This window comes from Carcharhinus amblyrhynchos, chromosome 1 (assembly GCF_965287045.1).
Source record: "Carcharhinus amblyrhynchos chromosome 1, sCarAmb.v2.hapA, whole genome shotgun sequence".
Lineage (NCBI taxonomy): Eukaryota > Metazoa > Chordata > Chondrichthyes > Carcharhiniformes > Carcharhinidae > Carcharhinus > Carcharhinus amblyrhynchos.
This window is the reverse complement of record NC_137324.1, coordinates 165,534,176-165,555,969: the sequence shown is the minus strand read 5'-3', so window position 1 is coordinate 165,555,969 and position 21,794 is coordinate 165,534,176. Positions and strand designations below refer to the sequence as shown.

Below are 21,794 nucleotides of genomic sequence, written 5' to 3'. Positions count from 1 at the left end.
CTTCTGAAAATCCAGAAAGACCACATCCACCGGCTCTCCTCTATCCACTGCCCTAGACACATCCTCATAGAACTCCAGTAAACTTACGTTGTTGCTAAAAAAAAGTGTAAAAAACCTTAGGATTGGGAGTTTTGTAGAATTTAGAAAAGAATGACCAAGAAATTGATAGAGAAAATGCATATAAAGCAAACCAACAAGAAACATAAGAACAGATAGTGAAATATGATATAGGAATGTAAAAAGAGATTAGCAAGAGTAAATGAGGGTCCCTTACGTATAGAGATGGGTGAGGTAATGATAAGGAATAAGGAAACGTTTAATATTTTGTATCTGTTTTCACAAAGAAGTAGGATTCAAAACTATAGTGCAAATGAGGAACTTGGGGATATTATTAGTAAATAAGTAGTATTGCCGAAGTTAATAGTATTTCAAGTTAACAAATCCCCTGAACCCCATGTTCTACGTGCTAAGATTAGCTGCATGTAGAGTAAGCTACAGAAATTGTGTATACATTTGTTTTGACCTTCCAGAATTCCCTAAATTCTAGAAAAATCTCCATGCATCAGAAGGTAGCAAATATTCATGAAAGGAAGAAGAGAGAAAACAGGAATCTGGGTCAATTAGCCTGGCATTAATAGTTTGGGAAAATGCTTGAACCTATTATTAGAGATGAGGTAATTTGCAATCTCTTCTGCCTCTGCTTGTAAGGGAAACTTATTTACTTTTGCTAATTCCTTTTTATGCACCTATATAAACTTTTACTATTTATTTTTGTGTCTCTTGCTAGTTGCTCTTGTAAACTACTTTACCTTTCTCAATTTCTTAGTCACTCTCTGCCAAATTCTAAATACTCCAATTGGAGTAGTTAGAGAATCATAATATTATTAGGCAGTGTCAATATGAATTCATGACAAAAAAAAGTTCTCTTGGGAGTTCTTTGAGGTTATAAGTGCAAAGTAGATATGGGCAATCGTATAATGTATTTATGTTTTCAAAAAGCTTTTGATAAGGTGCCACACTTTATATTATCATACTATACAAAATTAAAATCATGGGATTGGGATTATTCGCAGATTATTATTAGATCTTAGTGTGGATTGAGGATTGGTTCCAGGACACACAGTAAAAATAAATAGGTCATTTTCAAGTTGACGAGCTGTAGTAATGGGATACTACAAGGATCAGTGCTCAGACCTCACCTATTTACAATCCTATATCGATGACTTCAATGAGTAGACAAAGTGTAATATTTCTAAATTTGCTAACTATATGCAGGTGGAAAACTAAGCTCTGAGGAAGATGCAAAGAGGCTGTAGAGAAATTTAGTCAGGTTCAGTGAGTGGGCAAGTATGTGACCAAAGGAATAGAACATGGGGAAGTTTAAAAAAAAGGGAAGACTCCTAGTATTTAGCAGGACTGTGGTGTTTTAGTGCATGAATCAGATAAAGTTAAAACGTAGGTTTCCAGTTAGGAAAGCAATTAGATGTTAGCCTTTATTACAAAGGAATTGGAGTATAAGAAGTCTTAATTATATAGGGCCATGATGAGATTACTTCTGAAGTATAGTGCACAATTTTACCCTCCTTGCTTAAGGAAGGATAACTCGCCTTTGACAAAGTACAACAAGAGTTCACTGGCCGGATTCTGGGACGAGAGGAATTCTGACGAGAAGGTAGTGTTAGGCTGGATCTATATTCCCTATAATTTAGAAGAATCAGGGATGATCTAATTGAAACATATAGAATTCTTAATTTGTCAGGATAGATGTTGGGAGGAAATTTGCCATAAACGTGGAGTCTAGAACTGGGGTGCGGGGCTGATGGGGATCACAGTCTCAGAATAAACAATTATGATATGAGCATGGACTGACATTTGATTAATGGACAGAAAAGGTGGTAATCTCAGCCATTGATAAATATGGTAAGTAACTGAGGCATAAGCACTGATCCTTGCAGGCTCCTACAGGTTACAGTTGGTGTTTTCGAACTAATGAGAAGTTTTTCTCTCAAAGGATTGTGGGTCTTTGGAATTCTTTGCTTCAGAAAGCTGTGTTGTTGAATATGTTCAAGACAGATCAATAGAAGTTTGAGTACAAAAGAAATTATGGGAAATGGAGAGAGTGCAGGAAAATAATTGTGATAGATCAACCATGATTATCTTTAGTGGCAGAGCAATTGCAAAGGGTTGATTGGCCTTCTGCTCTTATTTCTTATGTTTTTATTCATCTGTGTCATGTAAACACAAACATCAAGGCCATTATTTGGCAGAACTTTTGCTTTTGACAGCTGGTATAATACAAAGCAAGAAAATGCAATTGATTAGTAATCATTTTATACTTGTATGAACACAGGAATTAAAAAAGTTCAGCATGAATTTTATCTCAGTAGTGTTTTTGAAATTTGTCCATTAGCTTTTTTACAAACAACTTTGAAAGGCTTTTTAGTAGTAACTGAAGAATACTTCATCACAAAATCTGATTGACTATTACTGTCACATCCTGCTAAATTAGATACATTGCAGATCCTCAGACTGAACAATCCAAATTCAACTCAAAATCGTCATAGCTTTTGGCAAAAATATCAATTGCAAGTCCAGGGTCTTTGGAGAGGCTGACGTCTGAAAAAACTTTAAAGGCATCACAAAAGCAAATTCACTGGATGTTACTTTGCAAATTGCAATATTCTTAAATGTGTTTATTTTGTTTAAAGACTTATTATGAATATCAGAAATTTAAGAGAAAAATGACACCTAACAATGTTTTCAAAAATCATTGAGTGATTTGTGGAGACCAGTGTGTAATGTTGCAATCATTGAGTTTACAGAGGTAGGGACTGTGCAAATGTGGATGTGAGAAGTCATAATCAGAAACAGTTTGACAACGAGAAGTCAAGTTGTGCAGATGAGAAGTATATACAGCTGTAAGATTTTGAATATATTATCAGTTGATGTTGCATAGGCAGATAAGGAGTCTTAGGAATATGCAGTCAAGTATTGGTGCTGATGGGGCAGCAGAGAAATGGAGAACTGGAGTGATAGGAATTTGCATTCATGTGGTGCTTTTAACACAGTTAAATTTACAAGGTGCTTCACAGGAAGCTAATGAGTCAAAAACTGAAGCCAAACCAAAGAAGAAGACGTTCAGTGGTCTTGTCAAATTGCTGACTTTTAAGTTGTATATTCAAGGGGAAGAGGGGCTAAGGCTTTGGAAGGAAACTACATTAAAAGGTTTCAATTTCCAAATGGTGTGATATGATGCTGGCTTGGATGCACTATAGCTCGCAATCTCAGGACAAGTGAAATTTATTATTGGATTGCTAAGGTAATTGCATGGTGTAGTAGGGTGGTTTGTCAGGGACTACTAGAAATGCTGTTCCATATTTAGTGAGAGATTATGGCGTTAATTACAGGCTGGCTATTGATCAAGTTAGCTCCTAACATGAAATGGGAGTGAAGTCCTAGAGAGGAAAATAGATCATGGTTATCAGGGGAGACAAAATAGCTCGTGGAGAGCAAAATTTGTCTGAGTTTTGGGAACCTTATTTCAGGTTGACAAACATTTAATGAAAATATTATGGCAAAAAATCAAAGACTTTTGGGTACACAAAAAAATTGAAGTAGAAGAAACATTCAAATCACCTTTCATTGAAATGTTTACCACAGTGGACTTGCTGTTGAACTGAAACCCATCATCTTAATGGAAAGATTTTCAGTCAAGAATTGATAGCACTCTAAATTAGAAAATGTGTGTTACTTCTATGTATCACTGGTAATTTCAAATGTGAAAAGATTGTGGTCACAATTTACATAAAAATACTTTAGCAATTTGATTGGCAGACATGCCTTCAGCCACCGAGGCCCTAAGCTCAAGATTTCTCTCCGAAAACCTTATGATTTCTCTTCCTTCGTAACGCCCTTTAAATCCTACCTCTTTGACAAAATAGTCACCAGTCCTAATCCCTTTTTATCTTTTTCTTGTCTTATGCTTCTGGGAAGGGTCTCAGGACTTTTTCCAATGTTAAAGACTCTGTGTAAGTGCAAGCTGTTATTGATTTATCGATTTTAATAACAGATATTTTTGAAGGAAATACTAGACCTAGGATTTTCTGTATAGTCTTTATCAAAGAACAATTGTGATTTTTTTTTCTATTAAATTTATACAGGTTGCAGCTCTACAAGAAGAAAAAGGCAGTTTATTAGTAGAAAATCAAGGTCTTATGGAACGCCTCAATCAATCTGATTCGATTGAAGATCCCAACAGCCCAGCAGGACGTAGACACCTTCAACTACAAACTCAGTTGGAACAACTACAAGAAGAGACCTTTAGGTATTAATAAAATTCCATTGCTTTACAAGTGTGTGAAGTGTCAAGCTCCTTTCTCAATGATCCTAAGGCCATCCTTACTGCCAGTAAGTCAGTATCTCTGTGGATACTCCTTATTATGTTTGCATTGTTATGAAAAACAAAGCTATAGGAGAATAATCACAATAAACTTGACCTAACAACTTGGGCTATTCCCATCTTCATGGCCCAATAATGTCCCTATTTCCGGCCTGGGTGCAGTGACCTAATTTCATAGAATCATAGAAACCCTACAGTGCAGAAAGAGGCCATTTGGCCATTTGCACCGACCACAATCCCACCCAGGTCCCAGTCCCACATCCCTAAATGTTTACCCACTAATTCCTCTAACCTAAGCATCTCAGGACTCTAAGGGGAAATTTTTAGCATAGCCAATCAACCTAACTCGCACATCTTTGGACTATGGGAGGAAAGCAGAGCACCTAAAGGAAACCCACATAGACGTGAGGAGAATGTACAAACTCCACAGTGACCCAAGCCAGGAACTGAACCCAGGTCCTTGGAGCTGTGAAGCAGCAGTGCTAACCGCTATGCTACCCTGCCGCCCAAATTTGGTGTTGATGAGTGATTAAATCTGAAACTGTGACTTATTATCAGGTAGAAATGTATTCACTAAGTTATTGGTAAAAGGGACTTGCATTGGTGTTGTTACTCGAGAGCAAAAGTGTTCCATTCTTTCAAACTTAATATCCTTGAACTCAGCTAGCACATCTGTAAGTAATTGAGGGCTATGTTCAGTTGTCGTGGCAAGACATATCAATTAATAATTTGTAGTAACATTAATTTGTTTCACTATTTTACCTGGATGGATTTAATTATTTAAAATTACTGGTATATGAATATTAATTTAATAAAATTATGAATTTCAGGTTGGAAGCAGCAAAAGATGATTATCGGATTCGATGCGAGGAACTCGAGAAAGAAGTCTTAGAACTCCGACAGCAGAATGAGGAGCTTACCAGCCTGGCGGAAGAAGCCCAGTCTTTAAAGGATGAGATGGATGTCCTAAGGTAATTAAAGTTTTGCATCCTCCTTCTCATTTCTTTGATTTACATCTGAGATTTTCTAATGTGGTTTAGTGCTTTAGTTGCCTTTAATAGGAATTTCAATCCTCTGTTTTAGTTCCCTTATATATTTACATGTTTAAATGTTTCTCCTAACCTTTAGTAACTTCAGTGGAATTTTATAAATGAAAACTGTTCCTTTATTAACCTTTTGCTTTGGTCTTTTTAGAAGAATATATATTCTTCACTCAATTTTAAACATATTTAACTTTCTTATTCAGTCGTATGCAGTCTTATTCATAACAGTCAATTCCTGGTTTACAATGATTGGTACTCCTCTGGTGCTCACCAAAATCCTTTGGTGGGTTGCTAGACACCAAATCCAATAGCGCCATGACTCGAACAACTTGTTTAAAATATGACTGCCTGTTTGCACTTCCATATCTCCTTTTGAAGTTGTCTCCAAGCTGTTGAAACCTCAGTTAACAAAATCTAATACTCCACAGCTCTTATGCACCTAAATAATCAGTGATATTACTCGGATCAGTTCATCCTCTGAGTGGTAGCATAATTAGAGCTAAAGTTTCTTTCTTGTACACATTTTTGTCTAAATGGTTTAAGCTATGATTATGTTCCACTTTGGAGGCTGACATTATTCTGTTACCCTGTATCGTTTACCTGGTGCCATCACATTTTTTATTTGTAAACAATTTGAACAGCACTATTACATGTTCCTTATTTTCCTATTTTATTAAACTGTTGTCAGATTAGGCAACAATTGGTATTTGTTTAGGTGACGATATTTTAACACAGTTAATTGGCTGAGAAGCCAGTTGTCTTGAGGTCTGAAAGATGCTTTATACATAAAGTTCTTTTTATTGTAGGCATTCTTCTGATAAAGTGAGTAAATTGGAGGGCATGGTAGAGTCATACAAAAAGAAACTAGAGGATCTGGGCGACTTGCGTCGACAGGTGAAGCTCCTTGAGGAAAAGAATACAATGTACATGCAGAACACAGTCAGTCTAGAGGAGGAGTTACGGAAAGCAAATGCTGCACGAGCACAGCTGGAAACCTACAAGAGACAGGTATGAAATTACAGAATAACATTGAAGGAATTTATATTGTGCTTTTAACTATACATTAGATAAGCAAATATATCTGAAGCAGTACAGTACATTAAAGAGGTAACATTCTTGGCAAGATCCAGGTAATTCTAGTAATAACAAGAAACTGAAGTATAATGCTGGAAACAGAAAAGATGGAACAAACACTGGTTGGTCCGTATTAATCGTAATAATCATAAATTATGGGTTTGTTTCATTCTACAAGACGACTGAAAAATAGAAGATAAATTGATATTTTAATAATGTTAGAAATGAGATGGGGGGAAGATAGTCAAGCAGATACACAAAGTGTATAATTGTTTGTTTTTAATTTATTCTTGGCTGTGAGTGATGTTGCTGAAGCCAAACCTAGTGCCCATCCCTCATTACCATAAGAAGTTGGTGGATGGCTGCTTTCTGCTTATAGTCCCATTCAGTATAATTATGCAAGTTATTATCTGTTTATTGCTTCTTCAATGATGTAAAACTAATATGCATTCAAATTAGTATAGTGTAGAACTTGAGGGGGTTTGTAGCTGATGACATTCTTTGGAATCTTGTCCTTCTTAATGGCAGAAGTCTTAAGGGCATTTGGTGCTGTTGAAGTTAGCTTAGTGGTTTCACTTCACAATGCATCGAAGCAGTAAAGAAATAAAGCACAGTACAGAAATAGATGTCTTGTAAATTGCTGAGACTGTGGGAGGCCTAAAGCTAAGGTGGAAGAGATGAAAAACTCAAAATGTGGGAATCCACTTTCAAATTGGAACAAAGTTGAAAATAAAATAGATGCTTACAAAGTGCAGCAGGTCTCCCAGCCTAAAAAGGGAATGGGGCTCATCAGTGAGGATTTGGTTCCACCCCTTTGATAAGAAACTAGTTTTCTGATTGTACCCCCTCTGCCAACCCAAACACCAAACCTTTTCTCTCATTTTGGATACTGACGATCTTACCTTACATCACCAGCAATCCCTGCAATAAATGAAATCAAGGATATCGCTAAAATTACTTAACTCACATTCAGACCAGGAGAAGTGCATGAAAGAAGATATGATATTGTTCCCAAAGCAACCTGAGGTAGAATTTTGTTAGAGCAATGTAAATCACTGAGGACAGAGGGATTAGAGTAGGAATAAGGCAGAGTGGTAAGGCGGCAGGCCACAGTGAGATTTCTGTTTTAATTTCTACCCACTGCACATCTTTTTTAAGATGTTAATGAGATGCTTTTCAACTTTTTCAGTTCTGATGAAGGATATAATTTTGAAGTGTTTTACACTTCCTGGTGTTGCTCTGATACAGAACCCATCTCCATTCCCTCAAATCAGAGGGCCACAAAATTGTATAAAGCATGTGGCATGCAACTGGCATAGCCTTTAGAAGATGGATTTAGCTTAATTTCCAGTATTATATCTCTTCTCACCTAAAATAACCTATAATTCGAAGATTATCTTAACACAAGAACTTTAAGTTCCCTTTTCCGTGACCAATTATTTATTTAGACTCCGCTGAATAATATTGTAAGAAAAGTGCTTGCACAGTTATATTTTTACTATTTGCCAAGATCGGGGTGTGCACAATAAAATTGTTAATGTAAAATTATAATTGCTGCAAATACTTAAAATGCTGTTGTTTATATTTTGAACTTGATGTTTACAATGGTTTCATTTGAAATAATGCCATAGATCCTTTTTTTCAAAGCAGGAAATGCTTTTGAATAAGGTAGATGTTTTCTGTTGCAGAAACCTCTTGCATCAGAATAAATAGAATTAGTGAATAATCTGCATCGCCAGTCACTGAAAAGGTTTCTGAATGTTAAGTGATTCTGTATTGGTTCCTGGGCTGGTCCAAATTACAGCCTTCGTTGTTTTCAGTGAAATTGCTCTAAAGCATTCCCTGTGAGTAAAGCCATGCACTAGGCTATTAGAGTGGAACAGCTATAACTGTTCTTATAAAATAATGACGTATATAAAGGAAAAATATACTCCCAGCCTTTCCTTTTTTTTGTAGAAAAGACCAAGTTAGTCCAACAATGGGGCAGCATGGTAGCGAAGCATTAGCACTGCTGCCTCACAGCACCAGGGACCTGGGTTTGATCCCTGGCTTGGGTCACTGTTTATGTGGAGTTTCCATATTCTTCCTGTGTCTGCGTGAGTTTTCTCCAGGTGCTCTGGTTTCTTCCCACAGTCCAAAGATGTGGTGGATTGGCCATGCTAAATTCTTAATGTCAGGGGACCAGCTAGGGTAAATGCATGAGGTTATGGGGATAGGACCTGGGTGGGATTGTGGTTGGTGCAGACCGAATGGCCGCCTCCTGCACTGTAGGATTTTATGATTGTAATAGTTATTACAATGTGCTTAAGTAAACTACCATATGTATTTTTGGTTTGAAAGTTCAGGTATTTCAGTTTGATTTTTAAGTTTGTCAAATGCCTGTGTACAGCAGTCAAGTTGCTGTCTCTGTTTTATTGCAAAATTTCAAATGTTGGTGGTGACTAAGCAGGGATATTTTAAATTTCTAAATTCTATTCAATTTGTACCATTGTAGGTTGTTGAACTTCAAAATAGGTTGTCTGAGGAGTCAAAAAAGGCAGACAAAATGGAGTTTGAATATAAAAGACTGAAGGAAAAAGTGGATACTCTTCAAAAAGAAAAAGATGCAAGTTCCTTTTCCCATTTCGTTTTCTATTTTGGTAACAAATTCTAACTTCTGAATTTTACCTGAAACAAAAGTTTATCATGGAGGATTACTATAAGCCTCATGTTCACGTTACACTTGTTTCCTATAATATTTTATGCCTTTTTCTTACAACTAATCTAAGAAATTGAATTGCGACGTCAGTTTTCTGAAAGTCACTAATCGCAGTACTAGTCTTATGTTCGAAAGTGAGACCTACTTAGATGGGGAGGGACATTGAAAGTATTTTAAATTCACAAGTAAACAAAGTTTCATAATGTTCAGAATCCAGTAGTCTGTAACCTGTCTAAAACTCCATTATTTCTACAGAGGCTAAGAACAGAGAGAGATTCTTTAAAGGAGACTATTGAAGAACTACGATGTGTTCAAGTGCATCAGGGCCAACTTACAGCTGGTCTGTTGTAAAAGCTTTTATTTTGATTTGCTTTAGATTGTCATCTGAATTATTTAATGCAAGTACTTGAATTCTGACAGCATAACATTTAGAATTTTTTGTATTTTGGATAGGACTTATTCCAATGAACAGTCAAGAGGCATCAGACAGCTTAGCAGCAGAGATAGTAACACCTGAAATCAAGTAAGTAAAATTTTGAGTGCTATATTTTTTAAATTATCATTGTGTATTTTCCTTCAAAGGCAAATTACATGATTTAATATGGGCTTGTAAGGAGTTAACATGAATTACTCATGTTCAAGTGCAATTTCATTATTCCTACCTTTGAATAGGACTGTGCCTTCAATTTCTTTATTATTAGATTAAAAGAGAGGCTTAAAATGCTCCAAAAAATCTGTAGAAACTGGCAAAGAGCCATCAATAAGTTTACAAGAAAAGAAATAAAATAGAATGAGTGAACTAGCCAGAAATATTTAAAAAAACAGATTGCAGGAGTTTTAATATATAGCAAGGAAGATAGAAACTAAAGTAAACATTGGTCCTTTGGAAGTAGAGACAGGAGAGATTACCACAAGGAAATGACAGAGGCAATGAACAAATATATACGTTAAATACTGTTTCCACAGTAGAGATTTCTTCCCAGAAATAGATGGTAGCCTAAGGGCAAAAAAGAGAAGAAATGAAGGGAATTCATATCAACAGAGGAAAAAGTATTGGAGAAATTTCAGGGACTAAAATCCAGCAATTCCCTGGACTGATGGTCTATACACCAGGATTCTAAGGGATAGTTGCAGAGATAATAATGGGTGCACTTGCTATGATTATCCAAAATCCCCTCAATTCAGGAATGGGCCCATTTAGTTGGAAGTTGCCAAATGTTGCACCATTTTTCAAGAAAGGACAGAAAGAGAAAACAGGTAACTGCAGGGCAGATGTAGTTAAGGCCTGATGAAGAAGATCATTGATGAAGCAGCTGAAGATGCACCATGGATACTACCCTGAAGAGCTCCTGCAGAGATGTAATGGGACTGAGATAATTAATCTCCAACAACCAAAATCATCATCCTTTTGACTCAAACCAGTAGAGACTTTCCCTGCAGTCCCCATCGATTCCAGTTTTGCTGGGCTCCTTAATACCACACTGTGGAAAATGCTGCCTTGGTATCTATGGCAGTCCCCTCACTTCACCTCTGGGGATCACTTTTGTTCATGTTTGAACCAAGGTTGTAATGAAGTTGAACAGATTGGCCCTGGTGGAACCCAAACTGAGCATCAGTGAGCATGGTGTTACTGAGTAAATGCCACTTAAGAGCATTGTCCACAATTTTGACTGTCACTTTCCTTATAATTGAGATTTGACAGATGTATGGTAATTGGATTGTTTAATTTATGTTGTATAATATTTTATCATATCTTTTATGAATTAAATTATTGAATATGTAATGTATGGATTAAAATTATTTTCCTGTTTTAGGGAAAAACTTATCCGGCTGCAACATGAAAACAAGATCCTGAAGTTAAACCAAGAAGGATCTGATAATGAAAAGATAGCTTTACTACAAAGTTTACTGGAGGATGCCAACAGAAGGGAGAGTGAACTAGAGACAGAGAACAGGTAGGAAATAATGCAATGGTGATTTGCTGTCACACACAACTGTAACACACATCTCAAAGTTACACAGTCAGACGATGCACAGTATGTATTTGGAACAGTTATCAAAGGGAAAACCCTAATGTTTTATGTTGAATAAATTGCAACAGAAGTTGTGTACTGGAACTACTTTTCTGCTCAGCTTTTTCCTATCAAGTGATTTGGTTTTGTGGGTTTGTAATGTTTTTAATTTCAAAATCAAAACAGTTTGTTAACCACAAGACCTTACCATTTCAATAGCATTTGCATAAAATTTGTTGAGTTGGATTTTAGAAGGAAAGCAGTGCGGTTTTATGGTGCACCTACAGCCGATTTCTAATCTATATGAGGTTGCCAATACATGCTAGAAGCTTGGTGGCAGAGAGATGGACTAGCTTATTTGGCAAATCATACTTCAGTTTGTTGGCAAATCTTTGTGCATTAATACGAGGGACGCATTTAGTAATTAAATTTGTAGACCCATTGCACAAACAAAAAGTGCTGCAAATGTAAAAGGCGGAATTTTCCTGTCCCGTCTACCACGGGAATCATAGCGAGCAACCATGCAAAGATCTGTGACTTCGAGCAGGAATTTTCAGTCTTGGGGCTAATGTGGCTGGAAAATCTCACCCATAGCGTTTGGCAAGGAACAAAAAGGTTGACATTTTGGATGTGGAGCATTTATCCAAACTGAAGATCCACAGCTTTTTAAAAAGGAACAGAACAAAGGGATATAAGTTACTACAGGTTGTACAGCCCCTTGACCCTTCTCTGCCATTCAATAGGATTGTGGCTGATCTTCAAGCTTAACACTTTTCCATATGATTTTCGCACCTCTTAATTCTGTTTGGGTTCAAATGTTTCAGTCTGCATTGAATGTACTCCTCCATGACTGTGTATCTACAGCCCACTTGGGGAGAAAATTCGAAAAATTCACAACCCTCTGAGGGAAAAAATTTCTCCTAATCTCAGTCATAAATCGTTGGCCCTTATCCTAAGATTGTGTACCCTGATTCTACACCCTCCTGCTAGGGGAAAGAACCTTTCTACACTTATGAAGATTCTTATGTTTCAATGAGTAGTATAAGCCCAATCTTATGTCATAGGACAACTCTGTCATATCAGCTATCAATCTAATGAACCATCATTGCACCCTATTCTGAGGCAACTTTAAGAACAGAGACTAAATCTGTACACAGTACTCTAGCTTTGGTCTCAGCACAGTCCTGTATAATTGCTGCAATATTCTTTACTCTTCAATTTCAGCCTGCTTATAATAAGGCCACTCATAATTCCCTACTATACCTACATGTTAATTTTTGTGTTTCTTGTACAAAGATGCACAAATTCCTCAAGCATCAATGTTTAATAAATTTACACCATTGACAAAATGTGTTTTCCATCCTCCCAAACAAAGTGAATAATCTCACATTTCCTCACATATGCTCTACCTGCCACCTGCTTATATGTTACCTTAACATGCTTATATTACATTGCAGACTCTTCTTCTCAGCTTATTTTCACATCAAGTACTTCAATGGCTGTAAAGCACTTTGGGGTATCTCGGTCAAAAAAGACACTGCAAATTAAGTTTTTTCAGTGGAAATTACATGGCTGTGCATTCTGAGCAGTGCTGACAAAAATGTAAAGAATCAAATGCTGTTTAAAATATTGCCTTCAGTCTGTTGTACCAAGTGCATAAGGGTGAAGAAGGAGGGTGGAGAGCTCAAGACATGATGGAACAAAACAGAAGTAGGAAGTGACATAAGATCAGAAATGGTAAAGGATGATGAATTAGTGGGGGAGTAGGGAGATAGTAAGGTCCACAGGGAATTGTAGAAAGGAGTTCAGGTAAAGAAGAGAGGTGGCAAAACAAGGAACAGCTAAACAAGCAGCAAATAATATGGTCGGGGGGGCAGTTTCACAATTGTATTTGTGTAATCAGAACTGAAATGACTTTTTAATCTTTTTCTGAAAGACTAGCCAATCAGAGGATTTTGGAAATACAGTCTCAGGTTGAAGAACTTCAGAAGGCGTTACAAGATCAGGGCTCAAGAGCAGAAGATGTGAGTGTGCCTTCAGTACGAAACATATTTAATAATACGTCAATGTCATTCTCAATAAGCTCACTGATTCTTTTAAAACAAGCTTAACTAATTAACAGCAAGTCTTTTAAATGGTTTGAAACCTTTTGCCTTTGCTATTTTATTTGCATCTCCAATTTATTTTCTCCCTTTTTTAGACTTCAGTGTCATGCAGCATGCCAGTTCATAAGACAGACATCACCTTCTGCATCATTACTAAAGTTGCTGTGTTGCCTATCCTGCTTACAGTTTGAGAATGTCATGGAGTGACTATTACATTTAACTCCCTTTTACTATCTGGTTTAGCGCTACAGAACCTCACAAACTGGCTGGATATTGAAACTCGTCAACACCATGACTTACCTCATTGGTCTGGTTGCTCTCCCAAAATGGTTTTGCTACAAATACCTTTTTGATTTGATTTATTATTGTGACATGTATTGGTATACAGTGAAAATATTATTTGTATAATATTGTGCACTATACAGACAAAGCATACTGTTCATAGAGAAGGAAAGGAGTGTGTGCAGAATGTATTGTTACAGTCATAGCTAGTGTATAGAGAAAGATCAACTTAATGCAAGGTAAGAACAGTCAAAAGTCTGACAGCAGCAGGGAAGAAGCTGTTCTTAAGTGGATTGGCACATGTCCTCAGACTTTCGTATCTCTTTCCCAACAGAAGAAGGTGGAAGAGAGTATGTCCGGGGTGTGTGGGGTCCTTACTATGCTTTTCCAAGGCAGAAGGAAGTATAGACAGAGTCAGTGGATAGGAGGCTGGTTTGAGTGATGGACTGGGCTTATTTCATGATCTTTTGTAGTTTATTGTAATCTTGAATAGAGCTGGAGCCATACCAAGCTGTGATATAACCAGAAAGAATGCTTTCTATGGTGCATCTGTAAAAGTTGGTGAGAGTCATAATGGATGTACCAAATTTGCTTAGTCTTCTGAGAAAGTAGAGGCATTGATGGGCGTTCCTAACTGTGTCGGCGTGGGGGGACCAGGACGGGTTGTTGGTGATCTAGACACCTAAAAGCTTGAAGCTCTCGACCATTTTATTTTGTCTATTTTGATATAGACAGGGGCATATCCTCCACTGTGCTTCGTTTTGTTGACATTGAGGGAGAGATTTTTGTCATTGCGCCAGTTCACCAGATTCTCTGTCTATTTCCTGTACTCCATCTCCTCATTGCTTGAGGTCAACCCACTGCGGTTGTGTCATCAGCAAACTTGAAGATTAAGTTGGAGGGGAATTTGGCTAGACAGTCATACGTGTATAAGGAGTATAGTAAGGAGCTGACGAAACAGCTTTGTAGGGCACTGATGTTGAGAATGATCATGGAGGAGGTGTTGTTACCTATCCTTACTGATAGCAGTCTGTGGATTAGGAAGTTTGGGATCCAGTCGTAGAGAGAGGAGCTGAGCCCCAGACCACAGAGTTTGAAGATGAGTTTCTTAGGAATAATGGTGTTGAAGGCTGAGCTGTAGTCGATGACAAGGAGTCTGACATGGGTGTCTTTTTTGTATAGGTGTTCCACAGTTGAGTGCATGGCCTGGGAGATGACCTGACTGTTATAAAAGGTGGCTGTTTAAGGAGGGTAAACAAAAAAACACTGGGGTATTCACTAAACAGTGATAGCAGGAAAGTAGTTATGATACCCTAACTATTCTGCCCCTCGACAGCTTCTAGGTGTGTTCATTAAATACTTCCAATTTTGCAGTCAAATTCTAGCAACAAGTTATAAAAAATTGTATTCTGTATTTATGTTACTGATGATGATCATTAAGAAAGACAGATTGTGAGTAAATTGCAATTGCCCATTTGTAAAAGGAACTCTTTTACAGAAATTAGTAAAGTACAAGTTTTATTTTTGGGGTGTAAACATCAGCAACCATTTGCCATTATTAATTTATTTCTTAATTTGACAAACGAGCGCAAAATCAGAATAGGGGAAAATAACTATCCAGAAAGGTTGAGTGTACTGGACAATCTTACTAGTACTGTACTAGTAATTTTAGAGCCAGGACAACTTATAAAGCTGGGTTATTTATCTTATATTCTTTATATTCATTAAACATTATAATGAAAACTTTGATATAGGAATAAATAAAAAGTATGCTTCCAAAGCTTCATAACTTGGTGCAAAGAACCTTTTAAAGGAACTTTGAGGGGAGAAGAACGCCGATTCATTGCAATGGCCCTGGAACTCCCCAGAGGGAGGGGTGGCACAGTGGTTAGCACTGCTGCCTCACAGCTCCAGGGACCTAGGTTCCATTCCCGGTTTGGGTCACTGTCTACGAAGTTCACACATTCTCCCCGTGTCTGCACGGGTTTCCTCCGGGTGCTCTAGTTTCCTCCCATAGCCCAAAGATGTGCTAGTTAGGTGCATTGGCCATGCTAAATTCTCCCTCAGTGTACCCGAACAGGCACTGGAGTGTTGTGACTAGGGGATTTTCACAGTATCTTCATTGCAGTGTTAATGTAAGCCTATTTGTGACTAATAAGTGAACTTTACTTTTACTTTCCTTTGCTTATGAGTAGTTCCAAAAAGAACTAAATGTTGCAAAGAGGTACAGAGAGCGGAAGACATACAGCTGTTCTTTTTAAACTGGGAAATATTCAAGTGAAATTTTTGAAAATGCCTGTAAGCTGGAATTGGTTTCAGGCGTTCCTGAATTTTGAAGAAAGTAGAGTTGGGAATTGGTCTGAGGGTTGAAAGGAATGCTTACAGCACCACCAAAAGAGAAAGTATATATTGTAGGCATGAGCTAAAAGGGAGTTACATCTGACAGCCTCCTTGTGCCTCTAATGACACAATTAGACCCCCAATGGAATACAGTTTCTAATTTGGATATCTGTGTATTAGAATAATTATTTGAGTATTTTTCTTTCATTGAACATATTGAAATACTTCATTCCAGAGGTTAGCAGACATCTGCTTGCAATAATTTATTGAAAAGATTTTGATATTCTTTATGAAATTAGGTGAAATAGAATTTTCCACAATTTGATTTGAGTTTTTTTAATGATGGATTCTAAATCTTAAATGTGAAATTGGAAAAGATTAAATAAAGCTCCATATATTTTCCCTTTCTGTCTTCCGTTCGTAGTTTCAGCACCAATCAGACACTCCGATGCTGCTGCTGCTCCATGTAATGATCAGAATTGGCAGCCTGTATGTGTGTTTCATTTCTGTGACTGTCATTTGTGTTTTAGTGTGGAAGCGGGAAGCCAATCATAAGCTTGAAAACAATGTGGATATTAAGAGATATGTATGAATAAAGTTCTCCAGATCAGGAGAGATGATGGAGCTACTACTCATATCAGCTGAGAAGACAGACAAAACATTCATGTGCCACAAATTAAGAGGCTTAAATTTTTCTCGTTCATCTGTTACTGAAGAGTTTCTTCTGCTGGCTGGTGTTTTTGCTTCCTACTAACATATTATCTCTGTTTCTTGGCATGACCATCTGCTGTAGGCTATTGTGAGTATGCCTTCATTTAAATAACATCTTACATTCGTAACTGCCAGTCTGTACTAATATATTAATATTAAACTTCTGAACACAATTGCAATGACTATACAATGGCATTAATGCATTCTGTATTATAATACTTTGTACACCAGAATGCATTTGGAACTTAAATATACCTTTTATGATTGTATTTTGTATTTTTATATCTTTTTGCAGTCAATTCTTTTGAAAAAGAAACTGGAAGAACATTTGTAAGTATGTTTTATAAAAAGCTCATATCAAAATGCCTGTTATCTAGGTATTCTATTCTACCATTTGCAAATAAGGTATTAGCACAATGGTTTAATTATCATTGATAACTTTAATAATTTTCCTACCTTGCCCTCTCCCAAAATTCTCAACATTAGACTGTGGAAATTTCTATTGAAAATATGTTCTGTGCACGTTCAGAGTCAGTGGAATAAAACCTCTTCTTTGTAGGGCATTTCAATAATTAGAAGACTAAAATCTTGGACTGCCAATACTCTCTCTCTCTGAGCTTCCCCTATCTTTGGCAGATGAACTAGGAGGCAAACAAATCAAGTGGCATCTTTTCCATTCCACACTGACAGATTGACAAATGCACAACAGTGTTTTGTGGTTGAATGAATACCTATGGTTTCAATCATGTCATCCTCTCAACCAAGGAAAGTTTTAAAGAAAAATGGAATCTGAATACATTACTAATACATAAAAATGATTGAAGGACAAGTGAAATTTTTCTGTTGTCTGCAAGTTTCAAAACTATACAAGTGATCTATTGATTTGATTTATTGATTTCATCTATTGTTAATGTTAGGAGCATGGTATATTGTATAGAACTGATTGGAAATGTTATTTCTGCCAAACAAAACAGTTAATGGCCTATTAAGGTGGCTCATTGTTTAATGAAGTCACACAGTGAATGTAAGAAAAGTACAATACCTACAAATCTACAAGGAGTGTATTCAGGATGGGAGGACAAAAAAGGAAAAATTTCAAGAGCTTTATGCGTGTGATGTTTATAATGAGAAGCTTTTTACCCAAGATCAAAATCTACAATATGAGAGAGAATAAAATTGACAACTGATTGCATAGTCATGAAACTGTTGAGTTCTGTAAATTTAAAAGTAGAATTAAACCCAAGACATGTCATTGATGTTAAAAGATGTGGCGATGCTGGCATTGGAGTGGGCACAGCAAGCTGTCTCACAACACCAGGTTAACTCGTTAGTAAATTAATTTTCAAAAGAACCAACAAAATGCTTAATTTTCATTTTGTTTTCAGAAATGGTTAAATCTTTATTATACCTATGGGATATAAAGAGGCAGTTGGAAAGTCTTCGATTGTACTAAAGATAGTTTGGAAAACAAAGAGTCTTCGAGAGAAAAAGATGGATAGGTTAAGTTGGGAAGGTGAGCAAAGAAAGGAAACATGATGAATTACGGCTGTCTTTGGCTTCCATGCACCTTTTGGACAAAATTATTAGGAATGGTAAGGTAAGTTAGGGTGACCTGAAGAAGAGGGAAGGAATACAGAGCCTGAGTAGGTAGTCGGTTCAAGGGGATCATATATGCTAAGTGACAGACGTGAAAATGTAATATAAAATGCATGCACAGACTTCATTACATTTCTAGCAATTGTTCTGCAGCAGTGTTTGTGATAAGTCAGCAGGTATTCCAAACATAGGGGATATTGATGTGGCATTTTACAGGGAACTCTGTCTTATAATCAGCATCTTTGGTTCATTATTTCTTCAACATATCAAAAATTCAATGTATGTTTCAGAATAAACCCCTGAAATTGCTTGATTTTTCAGATGTTGAAAACAACTTGTGGACTTTTCATAGAGCTTATTGCAATATATTTTAAAATTGGAATAATTGGCTTTTCAGCAGTGGAATTTCTAAGCATTCTGACATTGTGCTTGATGTTTCAGGGAGAAGCTGCACGAAGCCCACACCGAGCTTCAGAAGAAACGAGCTTACATTGATGATTTGGAGCCAAAATACAATAACAGCTGTAAGTATCTTACGATTTGCAAATAAATTTGCACGTTAATAACTTTAGCGATGTATCCTTGCTGACTTTAGCAAAGCAATAACTTAATTAAAATGTATAAATGCCCAAACTCTAGCATTTGTTGTGATACCTATCTATTGTATTGATACTAATCTTATATTTTACACCTCTGCTGTTCCAGTACAGTGCAATTTTTATTTATTATCAACATGAGCAAGTATGGTAGCACAGTGGTTAGCACTGTTGCCTCACAGCACAAGGGACCTGGGTTCAATTCCGACCTCAGGTCACTGTTTATGTGGTGTCTGCTTGGGTTTGCTCTGGATGCTCTTGTTTCCTCCCACAGTCCGACAGACATGCTGGCTAGGTGCATTGGCTGTGCTAAATTCTCCTTCAACATATCCGAACAGATACTGGAGTGTGGCAGCTTGGGGATTTTCAAAGTAACTTCATTTGCAATGTTAATAAATAAATTTTTAAAAAACTTAGCTTCTTTTTGAAAATTGTTGTAACTTTGCAATAAGGTAAAGTAATATCAGTTTAATAAGGTTAATTCAACTCGTCGTCTTCTGCCTTATACAGCTCAAAAGATTGAAGAGCTTCAAGAAGCCCTGAGAAAGAAGGATGAAGATATGAAACAAATGGAGGACCGATACAAGAAGTACCTAGAAAAGGCTAAGAGTGTGAGTGCAATTTCTTTGAATTTTCTTGAAGGTGTCAATCATAAGGCTATCTAAACTAATTTAAAATGATTGTTATTGCAATATTGGCTGGTGATTGAAAATTTACTTTGCACATGGTGTTAAAATCAGTTGTACTTTATCTGTGAATCACCATTAAAATTACAATCAGCTATCTTGGCTGTTGGGCAACCATGTTCACCAACACAACTGGCATGCTGCAGTGACAGAAGAAGTGTGAGGCTCTTGAGCCACAGCCATGTCTTAATGTGGAGATAAAGCATGAGAGATGAAAAGGTTGGCAAAATCATTGGGATCAACAGAAGAGACTGCCAATACATGATTACATAAAGATTGTGGTGGACAATTGTGTGTCACATATTGACTTATGAAGTTATCAATGCACCAGTCTACTGTGACTGTAGGCTCTTTATTGTAGCACCACCATCTTTGAGTATGGTCCTTTCCCTGAACTATTTCTTATGTTTTCAGTGTTCTTACCTGGTATTACATAATTATGCCAATAAATTAAAGATGCTTTAACACAATTGCCCTCTTTCTTTAGGTTATCAGAACGTTGGATCCCAAACAGAACCAGGGAGCAGCCCCAGAAGTGCAATCTTTGAAAAACCAGTTGCAAGAAAAGGAACGAATGTTGCATTCCTTATCGGTATGGCACTTCACATTTGTAGAGTCTTCTGGTTAACTGAGCATATAATTCTCAGGTTGTCATGAACACACTATTCTGAGTAGGTCTGGTCTGTTTTCAGGAAGTTAATTATTGCATTCCCTCGTACGTTTTCAGTTGTTTACGCTGCAGTGTATCTGTCATTACAGCAACTTGCATTTAATGTCTATAATGTAGCAAGGTTCCAAGATGCTTCATTTTTGGAGATTGTATTACGAGGAACATTTGGGAGAATAGCTAAATGAAATAGAAGGGAGAAATTTTAAGAAGATCTTTGAGAGAGGGGTGTGTATTGCAAGCAGAGACATTTAGATAGTGTGTTCCAGTGTGTGATTGCAAAATAGTTAAATGATAGAAGAAGGGGACTACACATGAAACCAGTGTTTGAAAAGTGGATAGTTTGAGGAGCAGATGTGGTTTCTGAATGATTGATTGATTCTCATTCTGGTTTTGCAACCCAGTTCAAAATCAAAGTCCAACCATGCTATTTTGCAAAATTTATAGTTGAGACCTTGTGGATTTGCCCCATAACTAACAATTAAAACTGCTAGAATGTCATATAAGTGTCAACTGATTCACTAATACGTTTCAGGGAATTTGCTACCCTTGCATTGTCTGGTGTGAAGGTTCTATAGTCCACTCAGAAACCCAAGTAGAAAAGAGTAGTGTTGGAAAGAATGTGGTACAGTTGTGTGTGAAACTAAGTTATTGGTGAAGTGGAATTTAGAGATAATGGGAAGAACTAAGCAAAAATCAGAGGTGGGTGGAAGAAATAAATCTTGGTGATGGATTGGATTTTGGATTTGAAGCTTGAGTAGCAAATTACTGGGGAGAGTCAACTTTAAGACTGAGTATGAGCAGGTATCCAGAAAGAAATATGTTATTGGATGAAGTGTGGAGCACTTAGCAAGGACAAAACATTTTTGTCTTGGTTAACAGGCATCAGAAAGTCCTGACGTACTTGTGATTTCATGTTGAATAGGCAGTAGTAGGGATTTGGGGTGATGTTACAAAATAGCATCTGGCTTCTCTGACCCCATCATATTGGTCTCTTGGTTAAGGACTCTTGAATATTTTGTTTTTATGGGAAATTGATCACACTGCTCTTCATCTACATATGTGATTGCATTTCTTGTGATCTGGAGCAGGTACTAGTGCCTTAGCATAGATACCTTTCATATATATCTATCTGATGTCACACCTTTAAAACTAGATGAAACAAAATTTGTTTGGACTGTTGAATTGTTTTATTCTCCAGGAAGGTGACTGAATAGAGTAATAAGTATGAGTGAATTTGCAGTTGAATTGATATAGCTTACCTTCATATGGTCAAATAAAAATACTGAACAGTATACTTGTATGGGTCATCTTGTTGGACTTCTGCATCCTGTTTTGAGTTACCCTTTAGTGTCTGTTCTGATTTTTTTTAAAAGCTTTTCCCACTGAAGCTATAAGTTTATTTCCCTTCAATGATCAAAGGGTTTCCTTAAATAATGATAGAAGGTGACTTTCTGAATACTCAATTACCAAATCACTTGCTCAGTCTCTACGAGACGAAACCTTTAATGTATTATAATTTTCATCTTGGTGCATCATTTTATTAAAGTTGTGAGAAGCCAGAGCAGGATGTTCCAAACATCCT

General features: G+C 36.8%; 1 protein-coding gene across 5 annotated transcripts in view; it reads left to right on the top strand.

Moving 5' to 3' along the window:
* hook3 (hook microtubule-tethering protein 3) overlaps positions 1 to 21,794 on the top strand; it is an 80,301-nt gene that overhangs the window by 40,350 nt on the left and 18,157 nt on the right. For 4 of the 5 annotated variants that reach the window (XM_080194983.1, XM_080194989.1, XM_080194974.1 and 1 more), the window contains 12 exons: positions 4,161 to 4,324; positions 5,230 to 5,370; positions 6,249 to 6,450; positions 9,011 to 9,121; positions 9,470 to 9,554; positions 9,668 to 9,737; positions 11,029 to 11,169; positions 13,163 to 13,250; positions 16,960 to 16,994; positions 18,702 to 18,784; positions 19,367 to 19,467; positions 20,030 to 20,134. In XM_080194983.1, coding sequence (XP_080051109.1) covers positions 4,161 to 4,324; positions 5,230 to 5,370; positions 6,249 to 6,450; positions 9,011 to 9,121; positions 9,470 to 9,554; positions 9,668 to 9,737; positions 11,029 to 11,169; positions 13,163 to 13,250; positions 16,960 to 16,994; positions 18,702 to 18,784; positions 19,367 to 19,467; positions 20,030 to 20,134 — 1,326 coding nt within the window. Of the gene's footprint in view, positions 1 to 4,160; positions 4,325 to 5,229; positions 5,371 to 6,248; positions 6,451 to 9,010; positions 9,122 to 9,469; positions 9,555 to 9,667; positions 9,738 to 11,028; positions 11,170 to 13,162; positions 13,251 to 16,483; positions 16,753 to 16,959; positions 16,995 to 18,701; positions 18,785 to 19,366; positions 19,468 to 20,029; positions 20,135 to 21,794 lie in introns of those variants that run through there. The other variant, XR_013887765.1, reaches the window with a different exon arrangement.